The 15280-nt window shown below is 36.8% G+C and overlaps 1 protein-coding gene and 1 long non-coding RNA gene across 5 annotated transcripts in view; one reads left to right on the top strand and one right to left on the bottom strand.

Annotated features, from left to right (window-relative positions):
* The window catches only part of b3gat1a (beta-1,3-glucuronyltransferase 1 (glucuronosyltransferase P) a), a 25162-nt gene extending 17318 nt beyond the window's left edge, over positions 1-7844 (bottom strand). For 3 of the 4 annotated variants that reach the window (XM_048167936.1, XM_048167938.1, XM_048167939.1), the window contains exons 1-2: positions 7727-7844; positions 3853-3995 (exon numbers count right to left, since the gene is read on the bottom strand). In XM_048167936.1, coding sequence (XP_048023893.1) covers positions 3853-3964 — 112 coding nt within the window. In that variant the 5' untranslated portion in view covers positions 3965-3995; positions 7727-7844. Of the gene's footprint in view, positions 1-3852; positions 3996-5499; positions 5628-7726 lie in introns of those variants that run through there. The other variant, XM_048167937.1, reaches the window with a different exon arrangement.
* LOC125253807 overlaps positions 5688-15280 on the top strand; it is a 24139-nt gene continuing 14546 nt past the window's right edge. The window contains exons 1-4 of the long non-coding RNA XR_007181548.1: positions 5688-5826; positions 7498-7602; positions 7733-7921; positions 11096-11128. This is a non-coding gene — a long non-coding RNA (uncharacterized LOC125253807). The remainder of the gene's footprint in view (positions 5827-7497; positions 7603-7732; positions 7922-11095; positions 11129-15280) is intronic.

Below are 15280 nucleotides of genomic sequence, written 5' to 3'. Positions count from 1 at the left end.
TCCCTAAGCTCCAGAAAACACCTAATTCTGTTGAAGAAAACTGTCAAAGATTTCATGATGGGAAAGAGTGGTTACCAGTGTGCATGAGGTGATTTCTCAATGACGGATAAGATCCTCTTTGGCCAGACAGGGGACAACCTAAGGCAGGGGGTTATCGCCGCCACTGGGCATCTACCCTGATGGGAGGTGTTTTATGTGAGATGGGTATGAGAGTGGAGCGGATGTCTGTGAGACCAGCAGCATCATTAAGGGGGGATGACCTGTGAGAAGTTACAGCAGTCTGACCCAAAAATGTTCCTCTATACCACTCACCAGAAAATGCATTCCTAGGATGGCTTGTTTTTCATTATGACAAGTGTCCACAACTTGATGCAACTATGCCAGGGGACACCCTGAGGAAAAAGATTATTGAAAAAGAGCTGATGGGAATGAGCTTTCAAGAGCCGACTGAGACCATGAGGTGATTGTCCGTAATTTCTGGGGAGAACATTGCAAAATTTATTAACATGATGTTGGTTGCCCTATTGGCAAGAACTGTATAGAAGTTTAGGATTCAGCATTATGATGAATCCCTGAGTTCATGAGGCTGTGTTGATTTTGAACTAAGATGTCTCTATCATAGTTTTACTCCTGCAGGTCATTAGACATGGCATAGGATAATTCCAAGGTATGGTGGTGGTTAAAAAAAAAAAAAAGGTAAAACATCGATGTCGGACGATTTTGAAGTTGGTGGAGAAAATGAGATGAGTTTTTCGCCCTACTGCGGACCTTTCCAACGTGATTACATAATGCGCATCACAGAGCAGTGCAAGACGAGCATTTGTGGTTAAAAAGTATATAAATTTGTATTTTTTTTTTAGAAAATGATTGTTTCACTAGATAAAACCCTTATTCCTCGGACCTTCAACCCATTGGTAACTGTCCACTATATGGAGAAAAATCCTGGAATGTTTTCCTCACAAACCTTAATTTCTTTTCGACTGTAGAAAGAAAGACATCATGGATGACATGGGGGTGAGTAAATTATAAATTTTAATTCTGAAGTGAGCTAATCCTTTAACAGGATAGTTCAGACAAAAGTGAAAATTCCCTGTCGTTCCAAACCCAGATGACTTTCTTTCTTTCATGAAGCGGAAAAGGAGAACTTTTGGAGAATCATTTGGCATAATTATAAAAAGCATAAAAGCACATTAATATAAATGCATATTAATGCTAATAATAGCACCAGTAATGTCAATATGACTTGCTTTATTCATGACTATAGCATTTGGCATCTAAGCTGTAGTAGCGCTTCCTTAGGCAGCAATTCATGAATGTTTGTGGGTGTTACGGCGGATAATCAAATTTGGTGTTTCTCACATAAAGCAATTGTTTGGCCTTGAAAGACTTGGAATGCAACCTGAATGGTTTGAAATACTTATAATCATGCATTTTTAATATGTGGATTTATGAATCATGAATTTAATGAATATTAAATTCATTAATATTCTTGAATTCTTCTAAAAAAATTATTGTAATCAGCAGTAGAAATCGTTTCAGAAAATTCTGATATTAGAATATAACTACTTGTTTAGGTAGCAACATGGTTTTGAAACAATTCCAATGTCTATGGCAGAGGTCTCCAACGAGGTCGACAGAGTTTAGCTCCAACCCTGAATAAGCACACCTGAACCAGCTAGTCAAGGTTTTTGGGACTGCTAGAAGCACACAGGCAGGTGTACTGGAGAAAGTTGGAGCTAAACTCTGCAGGAATGTGGACAAAAAACTGGAGACTCCTGATCTATGGCAACATATACTAATGACCTTAAAAACCTAGTAACTTTCATTGAATCTGAAATCGCACACTGTAGGTACTACATTTGGTTTGAAACTATGGCTGCATCCGAAAACTTAGGCAGCTGACTTGTTGCCTCACTGCCTTATAGGCAATGACTCTGTAGGCAGCTTTTGCTCACGAAGGTACCTCACGAAACTGATTTTGAAAAGGCAGCTTACAGTTTAATGATCTACAGCAAAAGAGAGCGAGCTTTGGTGATAACTAAACAAAAATTTAATTACTACAGTTGTAATTTCTCTCTAGAAATGACATCAGAAGTTGGTCAAAACGTACATTTACACACAAACTGACCAGAAATTTCAACTTTCAGATACATCTTTCTTTTTCTAGCTCAACTGTCACCGAATGGAACGCACAGGATTGTGGGATATCAAAGGCAGCGAAAGAAACATCTATGCATCCTTTTAATTGATCAGATGAAGGTCTCTCTGGAGACAGGAAGTGAAGCTAACATCGGATTTGGATGTGCCTTGATGCCTTCCTACCCTGGAATGCATCCTCCAAAGGCAGCATTTTTAAGTTTTCAGATGCAGCCCATATCTGCCATGTTATCACTGTCATGTGACCAGTTGCATCGCTTCACTGCCATTCACAAATCCTCTACCATGGTCTCATGGGATAGCAAAGTGTCCATTAGATGTGCACTTCAGAATGCGGTAGTAGGTCATCCGGGTACTTTTTGCCTACTGTTTAATGAATACAATGAATTTAGATATATGTACACATACTGTTTTTTGCCAACTATATAGTATTGAAATAGGCATATTTGGATGCAGGGTTTGAATTGCTGTCTTTGCGTCAGTCTAAGGGCAGAGGTAAATTCAGAGCTTTTTAGGACATAGTGGTACGTACATTCTTCAAAATGTCTAATTTTTTGTTCCTGGAAAGAATGAATTTTCAGTTTTGGCTGAACTATTCTGTTAAACCTGCATGCTGGAATGATATTTCTAAAATAATTACAGTGTTACCAGATATCTTCCAGAATATTTTCACAAAATGATGGTGTGGGCAGTTCCAATCCAATCCTGCTGATAGCTCATTAAGGGCAGAAATGATGGTGGCACCTCACATATCAGATCTTTATCACTGTTCAATTAGTGCCCTGCTCTCACTTCAGACATTTTAGCACCAGTAGATTAGCGCACTCCATTAACGGTCCAGATGTTCACTGCCTCCTAGGCATCATACAAACCCACGTTAATTGCTTCATGATAAGTTCTATGAATACACATCTGTAAATCTCCATAAGCTTATGCTATTGACATGCATATATAGATGTATAGATCTACAAATGCTCATATCTCCCTGTAGGTTTAGCTAAGGGTGGTCAGTGACTAGTTGTTTGTTGTGAAGCCATTAGATTGTGAGGCCTAAATGCCCCATAAATAACAGGCCATTTGTACAGCTTGTATATGTGAATCATCCACTTACATAAGTGTTTTAATGTGGGTGCTAAAATAAACTGTAGATGTGCAAACTGGTCATTTGGACTTAAAGCCACCAGAAATGCTCCTCAGAGAGTGGTTTTATAGGAGAAATCTTCTGCAGTTGAATAAATGAGAAGCTGCTGGGTAATTTCATTGGAGTCACTGGACTTTTAAAGTGAGGCTCATGAACTCAAACTCAGCTGATGCTTTAGAAAGTGGGATTTGTTTTTATCTACATGCATAGTGATTTTTTTTTAATTAGGTCACAAGAAATAGCACACTAAGCTGAAAGACAAAGTACACTTGTTCAGCTTATGGTTTTGTGGTTGGTTAGAGAGAAAACATTTGTATTGAAGTAACAGGAAAATAACTTTAGTAGCACTTCCTTTTTAACGAAATAATGAGAATAATTATATGCAAATTTCTTTCTAACATGACCATATTCAAATGAGCACAAATGAATTGACTCACTGAGTTCATCAGAAAGTCTATTAGGCTTTGTGCAAAAATTTGTCACATTTTGGTTGATAACAAAATTGGCACTGCAACACCACATACTGTATCATTGTATGTAAGAGAGGCTGGTACCCTTTCGGATGGCAAGCAGGGGAGCAATTGCACTTTGGTGCCACACAGTGATGAGGAGGGTCCATGGTAACACAATTAACACGATGGCAAGAATATCTCTTCTCTTCGGCATCTCCAGGGTTGGTTCTATGCCTGGTCATTACCTGAGAGGGAAATAAAGAGAGTCAGACACTGAGAGAGAGAAAGTATGCAAAGGGCAGGATATATGGGAATCTCAAGTGTCAGGAAATTAATGTACTATCTGATCAAAATGGCTATCATCACTCCATGTGGTCAAGTAAAATAATAATATACTGTCTAAGATCCCTGAAAACATTTTTTTTCTCAAAATATAACTTTGCCAAACATGACAAAAGCATCATAGATAGTAATTCAAAGCCTTAACATAAAAACAAATTGTGGGTGTAAAGATTGTGTATGATCTCTCTAGGCAGTATAATTTATACACATGAAAGAATTATAATTTTTTGCTGATGACTTGCAGTTATATGCATTGGTATAGCCAAATGACAGTATTGTAATGCATTCACTACACTGTTTTGACAAATACAGATAAACTACAAGAAGCACAAACACTTACAAATTAGATTACGAGATCCAGGAGGAAAACCACATTGTACCTAGCTAATTTGAACTGTATAGGATTGATTTTAAGCGTTTCAGAGCACTGAATGACTTAATACCTTCATGCATCTCTGACTGTCTGTCAAAGCGTATTACATTTATTTATTTTTATTTTTTTCCATTTTTGAAATAAGCAAATAAATAACCATGACCCAGAGATCAGGAAAACCTGCTGTTAGCCGTTATGTCTGGAAGATTTGGACCATTTGAAACCTTTTCTTTCTTTCTTTATTTCTTATATACATGAATATAATATACTTATTGAGCACAGATATATCAAAACACAATGGCTGGCAGACATTTTCTTGTTCAAAGGAGAGAATTAAAGGAATACAGATTTTTTTAATGTTTTATATATTTTATAGGCTATATGACAAAAAATATTTGAGTGACAGCAACACGTTTTACTTTGAGTTTATGAATCATTTTCTAAGGTGAATTTACTGAAATGAAAGCCAGGTAAGCAGGTTCATTAAATTCATTCACATTATGCACACATTCACTCTTACGCATAACCTGATATTGCTGAGTTCAAGATGTTCCTGGGTCAACATTTTTGTTGATCCTGGAACAACATTCAGATCAACCAATCAGATTTGAGGGACAAGTTTACAGATTCTGTCAAGTTTAGGCTTAAAATCATGAATTGGTGCTTCTACATCAGTGTTATTCATCTATCATTTCCCTCTGATTTTTGGGATAACTTTTGGGTAGGGTTAGGTTTAGGGGTAGGAATAGGGTTAAGACTAAATTTTCAGACTAGAATGTTGTTCCAGGATCAACAAAATATGTTAACCCAGGAACGCATCTAACTCAGCAAAATCAGGACGTGCCACTCTTACTGTTATGCCAAATATGCTACAAACGATATTAACAATTATTACTGTAACGTACGAATTACAGCACATTAATAACGTAAATTATATAATTTCAATTCAAAACGACAAAAACTTAATTTAACATTTTTTTTTTATCGTAAAACAGTTGTTAGATATAAACTTAGCTAAGTTGCCTCTATCTTACCTTGACCGTTACAACAGAAGCATCGATTCCCGCTCTTATTGGTTTAAGTGAAGAGTAAAGCCCGCCTTCTCTGATTTGATTGGCCATCTCAATCATTTTGACATTGACGAGCGCTGTTTTAAACCGCCTACGGTGTAAACTGCAGCATTAAGAAAATCAAATTAGGCCATATTAATCTGACCATATCTGATTATTACTCTGCTCCACATATGCCCCACCTCGCTGCTAATCATAGAAGGACTAACATTAAACAGAAATAGCTGTCATCGTCGTTTCATCGACTGAATAACGCTAACAAAGTTTTGATGGATGACGACTCCAGTCAAGGTAAAGACGATTACATTTCGCGCAACAGTTGTACTAAGCAAGTATGAGTCCTTTATTATTGATAGGCAAAGATATGGTGCGATGATCAAGTCGAAAGATCCTAAATACAAGCTGAACTCAAGCTGAACCAAAAATGTCATAAATCCCACTCGAGTGGGAAGCTCGGGATTTTCCCGAGTTCACGAGTTGGGGGGCGTGTCAGTGAGAAATGTGGCGGAATGTATTCAACATCGTCAGGCTTTTTTTATTTACAACAAAATAAACTAATTGCCTTCACAAAATATGACAGCATTGTAATATAACCATATATACCGCGATTAAGTTTACATAAATAAATTAAAAACATAAAAAGCAAAACACACTTTATGCACATCCTTTGTTCTTCATGCTTTTTAGACTTTGAGTTTAAAAACCTTGCTGTATTTAGTTAAAAGAATGTACACCGCCATCTTGCTCCGACAAAAGTGACTTGAACCAAAGACTATAGAATAACATAAAGGGATATATCTTAAAGGGACTTTGCTTGAACGCCCTGGAGTGCGTTCAAGTCCTTCTGGGAAGTTCGTATTTACAAGGTGGGAAGTCGTGTGCACGACGGTAGGTGCGTTCAAGTCTCTTTCTTCGGAGTAAGATGGCGGTGTGCCTTCTCTAAATTAATTACACAAAATAACAACACTTCTACTTTTTGAAAATGTAGAGCAAAGAATGTGCAATGGTTGTATGTTGCTTTTTTATGTTTTTAATTAATTTATGAAGACATTGTAATCTTTATTATTACATTTTTATATTATGATGCTATCTTATTTTTTGCTAGGAATCAGCTTACTTCGTTGTAAATAGAAAAGCCTGACAATGTCACTGCTAAATGCCTAGTGTTGTGGTATTTCGCCATGTTTCTCATTGACACGCCTCCAACTCGTACAGATCGGGGGTTAAAGAAAATCCCGAGCTTCCCACTCGTATTTACGACACTGGGGTGGCGTTCATGTGCGTTCAGCTCGTAAATACGATCTTTCCGACATGACGTGAACGCACCATTAAACGCGACTTCCCAACTTGTAAATACGAACTTCCCAGGAGGACTTCAACCAAAACTGTGATTGCTAACAGAGTCGGTTAAATCCCTTTATCCCAGACTAAAATTGGGTTAGTATTTGGTATTTTGATTTGAAGGAACTAATTGATTAAAGGATTAAAAGCAATTTAAGGAAATAAGAAAGGGCCATATTATATTTGTGAAGCAATCAATTTAATTAAGTAATCAAGTTTTTTTTGCGTTGTCACATTTAGTTTGTGAATCATGTATATTTTCAACTCAAAACAGCGAAATTTGATTTTAAAAAGTTGAGTAATTTGCATCACTGGTTGCTGAACATTTCTATCGTAAAATATTAATATTGCCAAATAAGAAAGGCGTTCTTTCACTCAGTGAACGGTAATCCCCTCCTTCTTTTATCTGATTGGCCATCACTATCATTTTGACATTGGTGAGCGCTGTGTTAGACTACTTAACTTTTAGTCATCCTAAAGGTGCGTTCACGACGTTGTAATTACCGTAATTATGAGATTTCAACTTGTAAAAAGTGCTCACGTCTTCGTAGAGCTTGTAATTACAGCTTGTAAGATGGGAATTTTCTGATAACTCCTACCTGTTCCACCTGTCTTCTGCAGATTCATTTGGGCGTTAATAGTGGTGCCACAGAAATGCATAAATCCCAGTCTGAGGATGTGAAAAGCTCCGAACAGAATGTCACATGTTGTCATCTCGAGACTACGGTAATTATGACATGACTTGAACGCAGCATAACAATATTTCTCAGTCCATTTGAGCTTCACATATTTGTACTACTACAAATTATAAATAAATAAACAAACAAACTTAATGTTACTAACTTCTCACCCTTAGTTAGAAACGGCGGATGGCCACGAGCGTGAGGTCCAGCTGTGACGGCCGCATGCTGGAGGTCATCCACCGCGCTGTTGGCTCCCAGAGCATCCCATGCTGCATTCCCAAGTTCCTAAAACATACAGACAGACATCTTTGATTCACAGACTGCAGATTCTGTCTGTTCATTTCAGAGAAGACAATCACAAGGTATAGTTGATGAGACCATTATTTTGTTGTTCTTCTTCCACCTCCTGTCCAACTGTTACAGTGATGAATGTCTCTTGGTCCCAAATCACAATATTAATACCTAGTAAAGCAATCCAGAGCTGATAAATGAATCTTTCTGCATTTGGAGCAGGCATTTGTTTGCTCTCACTCTCCCTTAATCTCAGTGGTAATATTTGCAATACAGGAACAGATGAATTAGCTGTCAGGTGCCCTTTGTGCCAAACCTCTTCCTAAGAGAATAATAATTCTGTTATGAAACTGTTATCACTGAAACCTATCCAGACACACATATGAAAGCTGGGTATGATGATGATGCTGTGCCTTGAACCAAGCCTGTCTGTGTGTGTAGGCTGTAGCACAAGCTGGTTGACTGCAGTAGCGACAGTGTATTTTTAGCTTCTCTGGAGGCAGAAAAATTGAAGCGGAGAGAGAGTTGATTTTTTTGAGAGCAGCATAGCCCCTGTGTTTTTTTTTTTTTCTCTTTTTTTCCCATGATATTAATCAGAAATATGGGGTTAGAAGTGCGTCTGGTTGAAAAACAACAGTATATCTGCATCAAAAGGATAAGTTATTCGAAGAAATAATATAATCTATAAAATACACATATCAAAAGTTATCATTAAGCTCTTTATATCATCCTGAAGGGGTTTATATTGCAATAATGACCGACTGACTGTTCATTATCCCGCTTATTACATGATTACTTGGCAAATAAATAAATGAATGGACATTAAATATTGATATGAGTGAAATTAATTTATTATGTGAGATGAAAGAGACCATGGAGTGATATGAGACAGTATAGGAGAATGGTTGCCAGGGACGACGGAATAATATACAGTTTAGCTTCATTGTGCAAAAATAATAATAGAAGAGTGCCACAGTTGGCTAATCAGAATCTTGTTTTCCAGAGAGCAACAATGAAGTTAAATCTAATGATAGTCATTCTAACAACTAGCCAAAACAATACAGTACATGTGCATTTGAGTGTAATTTCAGACATCATTGATCTGTTATTATTTTGTTCTTAGCTGCTACTTTATATTTAATCAGTTTATGCACACTTAACTGCGGTCCACCTTCTCTTGACAGATAGATTTATCAAGTCTAGGGACTGTCTCAGAATGCAAGTTAGTAAGTCTTCATCTTTCAGGCGGCTGTGGCGCAAGGCCCAAGCAATGTAATAGGCCTGTTTTACTGAAATAATGCTGTCCCCTGGAAGTCACAGGCAATCTCTGCACGCACAGACCAGGCACACCGTGTGTATATGCTGAATGTTTAATTCGTGGTTAGGGCACTGAAGTGACTCAAGAAGACAGAGAAAGGACAGGCGGGCATGACATTCACTGAATGAGTATGAACTCATCAGAGGAAGTCGAGCAAAAGGCACTTTTTATGAATAGGGTACAAAATAGTGTTGGTGCTTAAAGGGATAGTACTCAAATGAAAATTTCAAGTAACTGACTTCAAAAATGAAATTTCGTGAAATAAGGTCTGTGGTAAACTTAAAGGCTTAGTTCACCCAAAAATGAAAATAATGTCATTTATTACTCACCCTCATGTTAAAAAAAAAAAAAGACTTTTCAACAATATCTAGTGATGGGCCGATTTCAGAACATTGCTTCATGAAGCTTCTGAGCTTTATGAATCTTTTGTTTCGAATTAGTGATTTGGATCTCCTATCAAACGGCTAAACTGCTGAAATCACGTGACTTTGGCGCTCCGATCCACTGATTCGATTCGTAAAGCTCTGAATCAGTGTTTTTAAATCGGTCCCATCACTATATATTGTTGAAAAGTCGTTATTTTGGCACACAAAAAGTATTCTTGTCGCTTTATAATATTAAGATAGAACCACTGGACTCACATGAACTGATTCAAATACGTTTTTAGTACCTTTATGGATCTTGAGAGGCTTTACTCTCAATAGAGGCCTAACTGAGCCATCGGATTTTATCAACAATATCTTAATTTGTGTTCTGAAGATGAACGAAGGTCTTACGGGTGTGGAACGACATGAGGGTGAGTAATAAATGACATTATTTTCATTTTTGGGTGAACTAACCCTTTAACTTGACGATACTTGGATGTTTTGTTTTACCATGTTGTGAACTGCACATACTCACACCCCAAACATTCTTATGTAGTTACTTATTAGAAACATACCTTTTTTCAAAATAAACATAACAGCTTAAAAAATGGCATTTATTTATTTATTGGTGATATGGGTGTGTATTTACATTTTATAACAAAATGTCCAATATCATTAAGTTATGTTTACCACAGGCCTTATTTTTTATTTTTTTATTACATTTTAACTATACAAATGTACACTGCCCTCCAAAAGTTTGGAAACACCCTAGAAAAGTGGGGTTTTGGACAATATTGGCATGAATCCTTTTTAACTTGTGATTTGCACTGATAAGGGACAACACAAACTATGAAAACACATTTTATTACATAAACAGTAATACATAGAAAAACCTTAAATTTTCGATTCATCAAAATATCCAGCATTAGCAGCTCTCTGACCTAAACTGGGTTCTGATTGGTTCATTGTAAACTTAATTGGCAATCAATTGTTGAAGCTATTAAGGTGTGCTGACCCAAAAATCTTTACAAACCTGGGCCAAGTTTAAACCAGTAACCAGGCATCACAGCTGGCAAAGGGGCATGTCTGACTTTGACATGTATATGTTGCCATTATTATGTAATCAAAATGAAAATTATTATTGCTGGTCTTCAATGATAATGTCTACTATAATGTATTTGCACCAAAAAATGATAAGGATTTATGCTGATATCGTCCAAAACCACACTTTGCCAGGGGTGTTTCCAAACTTTTGGAGGGCAGTGTAAGTTATATGTTTAATTGACATATTTGTTACCATTTCTTTTAGCCAATGCACAGACCTTATTTTACTCATAAATTTAAAAAGCCCATAATAAAAACCCCTAGGAAAATCTCAAGGGAACCATTGGCGAATTAGTCTTCCAGGTTTTGACGTCATCCCTGTACCACTCTTTTTTCTTTTTTTCTTTTTTTTGTCCATACAATGGAAGGTGAATGTGTGAACTGGTATCCAAATTAATGGTAACCAAAACATTCTGGTAACAGCACTCTTCAAAAATATCCTCTTTTGTGTTCTGCAGAAGAAAGACCTGCAGGTTTGGAACTACATGAGGGTGAGTAAATGACAGAATTTTCTTTTTTTGTGTGAACTATTGCTTTAGAATATGTTGATTTTCAACATCAGGAGGATAAACTAAATATCAAAAGAACTGTTTTGTTTTCTCTTCATTTCATTTTATATGAGGTTTACAAGTTTTACAACTGTATTTTGCCGTATTTATTTATAACCGTAGATAGATATTGTACTTGTCATGCTTCTTGGGTGCTACAATTTTTCAGGAATGTTACATTTTTTACAGTTTGCAGTTAATGAATAAAAATAATTTTACTATTTTAATTCTACAATTAATTGAATATCAGTTCAATATATTATGGTACACAAAAATGTTTGATTTTAATTGTACATACAGTCTCTGAGGTGGGACCAGCAATTTTTATGGTGGGAGGAGGGATACAGAATTAAAAACAGCAACATTTGCTAGGTTGATTTTAGGTTAGATAATAGTTAAAATATTATACAATATATATTTTTGCCTCTACAAAATGATTTACTTGTGGAAAGTGCCAAAAGAACAGGGCGAGAGTGCTAAATAACGTGGTCTGAATCACAAACATCAGAATCAATCCCTGTCTGACAGAGTGGCCTTGACAACATTATGCGTCAACCACACTTAACCAGCAGTAAACCGAACACCTGCAGGTGGATAACTACCATCCTATTGTGATGAGAACCTACCAAAATGGTCTCTCAGAGGTGCTAGAGTCACTCACCCCAGTCAACCTCCCACTAAGTTTGTAAGCAGAAAATCTTGCGTAGTGTCCATCACTTACAAGAGGATTTGGAGTTACATGGCCCAGGGATTTTTAATCTCAGTAATGAAAGATGAAGTTGATAAAGCATCTTTTCATGAATGCTGATATTTCTACTGCGTCTCCCCTGAACGAGCTAATTGGAATGCACTCCCAGACCTGAGAGCACGAAATCCAGCAGAACATATTAAAGCCCCGGCCGGCTCATTTTCTGTCCCTGCTTATATATTCACTCATTTCCTGACCGCTGCCCCCTGCTTTGTACGTGTCGCAGTAATGACTTAGAACGCTGCTAAGAAAAGGTGGCCTGACAGGTCATTATTGATATTCACAAAGTCCATTTACCTGATGATCTCAGCAAAGATGAAGAGTGAAAAGTGCAAGCTTGACAACAGCAGTAACTGTCCTCCAAATTAACATACGAATCTATCTATCTATCTATTAGGGGTGTGACGAGATGCCACGTGGCACGAGATCTCGCGAGATTAAAATTTGACGAGGTGAAAAACTGATGATGGAGTGTGAGGGTGAAATTAGGATAGAATATGCTAATGCTACGTTTACATTACGCCTCCGCTGTTGTATGGCTTTTTATAGAAATAAAAACCATTTAATTAATTTGGATAACGGTCGCTTCAATCCCATCCAGCTCATCAAACACGAGCTGCGGAGTCATACATAGTGCAGCAGGAATAAGAGTTCACTGATCACATGATGAGAGTAAGTGACGAGTTGACTGACAAGACCATGGCAGAGGGATTCGTTCCACAACAGAGCCTAAGCATCTGACAAATGTCTTATCTTGTAGAATGCTCTTAGCACCACCGATCCCTATTCACAGAATATGCACGATCGCGAAATTGAAAGCGAAAGTAAAACGCGAGTGCGCATTCAAACGTGATTTCAATACTCCGCATTTTGAAAGCGGCTCCCTGATGCATGCAAATATCTCCCGATATGAAAGCTATCTTAGGCTGGGCTGTGTAGTTTTAACCATCTCTTATCTCTGTATCATGCTTGAAGGAAAATTTGGTCTCTATTTGCACTTTGAATATAGAGAGAGTACTTTGATTATGGTTGCACTTATTGTCACTTAATAGCTTAAGACTAAGAGAAAACTGTTCATTTTTATTTATACTGTTTTTATTTCTATGATCAATTTGTGGAAAGGAGTTGAGTTAGGAGGTTAAAAGTTGTAGAAGTTGATAAATCATGTACAGTTCTAAGGTCTGAAGAGACCATAATGGAGAGAAGTTGAGCATCTATCTATCTATCTATCTATCTATCTATCTATCTATCTATCTATCTATCTATCTATCTATCTATCTATCTATCTATCTATCTATCTATCTATCTATCTATCCATCTGGATTATCGTTCCAACCTGTTTATCGTACTGTCTGTCTATCATAGTCTATAATCTGGCAGATTGTCTATTTAATCAGATCTATCTAATCAGACATTGTCATTTGAGAGAGTTGAGTGTGTGGTTATCTCTGTGTGTCTGAGTCTTCAAATGGTTGAAGTTCTTGAAGATTTAATCATAAGTCTTGGACATAGTGAACAGCTCCATCATGGCCCAAAGTCAGCGCAATGTACACAGATTTACATCTCTGCATTTGTATGCACCGGCTCTAGACTGTGCTCTGCTCAGTGTTGTTAAATAACCTAATCAGCCAGAAAGAGATGGAGGGAATGCTATTCCCACTTTGATTTAGAGGGGAGTATTTTTCCAGTAAGGGTAAGTGAAGTAGGCCTAAGCCATTTGCACAGAGATAGATGTGATTGATGGTGAGAGTCCTGTCTTCTGCGTACTAGCTCAGCACTGACGAGAGATTCAAAGGCTAGCCTCAGGCTGGCCATGTCACATTGAGAACCGACACCAAGACCTGCCCTCCTTCCACTATTCCATTTATTTTCAGTTTGCAGATTGTAATCTGAAGGGCCAGCCACAAAATTCTGGCTGAGGCCAGAGATATCAACAACTGGAATTGATGCCCAGGCCGATGTGGATTAGTTACGATGGCTCTTGTGTTGATCTGAGATATTTATGAAGCCTCTGAGCCACATTAATTAACCTTGTGTTTATTACATTTTTATATGTATATTCCAGGGTTCAATACAAATTAAGCTCAAACAGCAGCATTTGTGGCTAAAGCTGGTTACTACAAAAAATAATTTTGACTTTTTCCTTGCAAATCAAGGTTATAATGAGGCACTTGTTGTGCAATGAAAGTAAATTTAGCCAATTTTAAAACATAAACGTAAAGCTTACATTTTTATTATTAAGTCTTCTGTTAAAACATTTGTATTTGTACACAGAGTTCTTACACAGTTTGGATAAAAATTGTGTTTCCATACTATTGCCCCATTCAGTTTTCTAAAATATAAAATTAAAAATTTCTAAAAATAAATGTATCATGCAAGCAGAGTGATTCAATGGCAAAAGTTTAGTGGTTTAGTGATTGTCGAACATGACTGAATGAATTCAAGGTGCCCATTTTCATTACATAAAACAGTTTGTCTTTAGCATAAGCAAGTTTCTTTTGAACTTTGAATGTTCTAGTCATCTAAATCAGACAGTACTTTGCTGTTTGGTGATTGTGCAACATCAAACTGCATTTACAGTATCAAACTGATGTGCCAGAGGTGAATATATGCAGTCTTTGAATACATTTTCTGAAAGAACAAGAAGGATTGATTTGAGGAAAACTTCAGCATCTTTAAGAAAAAAATTGTTTGATTTATTGCCATATAGCTGATTTTCTTTCTTTTCTCTGCTAATTAGACTTCTTTAAAGTAAATCTGCCAGCTTATCACATGAGACTTCTGGAAAACTTTTGTGGTGCAAAATGCAGATCAAAGTCTAACACAACACAACTCGTCATATGTTCTAATTTTTTTATCGAGCATGAGAGAGAAAACAACTCTGTTTACTATTGATTTACCATTGTTCAAGTGAAAGAAATACAGTATGTAGAGTAATATTCCATTACAAATCCTTTTCATTATGGTCATGCTAAATAGACACAATATCAATACACACATACTGTATCTTAACCTTTGAATAATATGAAGTGGGCTGTCTGTATAACCATGTTAAAAGGTTAGTTCACCCAAACATGAAAATTCTGTCATTAATTACTGACCCTCACATCGTTTCAAACCTGTAAGACCTTCGTTCATCTTCGGAACACAAATTAAGATATTTTTGATGAAATCCAAGAGGTTTTTTATCCCCCATAGAAAGCAACATAATTACTGCATTCAAGCTCCAGTAAAGTAATAAAGACATTGTTAAAATATCCCACATGACTGCAGTGCTTCAACCTTAATGTTATGAAGAGTAACATTATTGATGCCAATAATGAGACGGTGTTCTGACGTAGAACCTG

This window comes from Megalobrama amblycephala, linkage group LG19 (genome assembly GCF_018812025.1).
Source record: "Megalobrama amblycephala isolate DHTTF-2021 linkage group LG19, ASM1881202v1, whole genome shotgun sequence".
NCBI lineage: Eukaryota > Metazoa > Chordata > Actinopteri > Cypriniformes > Xenocyprididae > Megalobrama > Megalobrama amblycephala.
The sequence above is the reverse complement of the archived record's forward strand: the minus strand, read 5'-3'. Positions and strand labels throughout refer to the sequence as shown.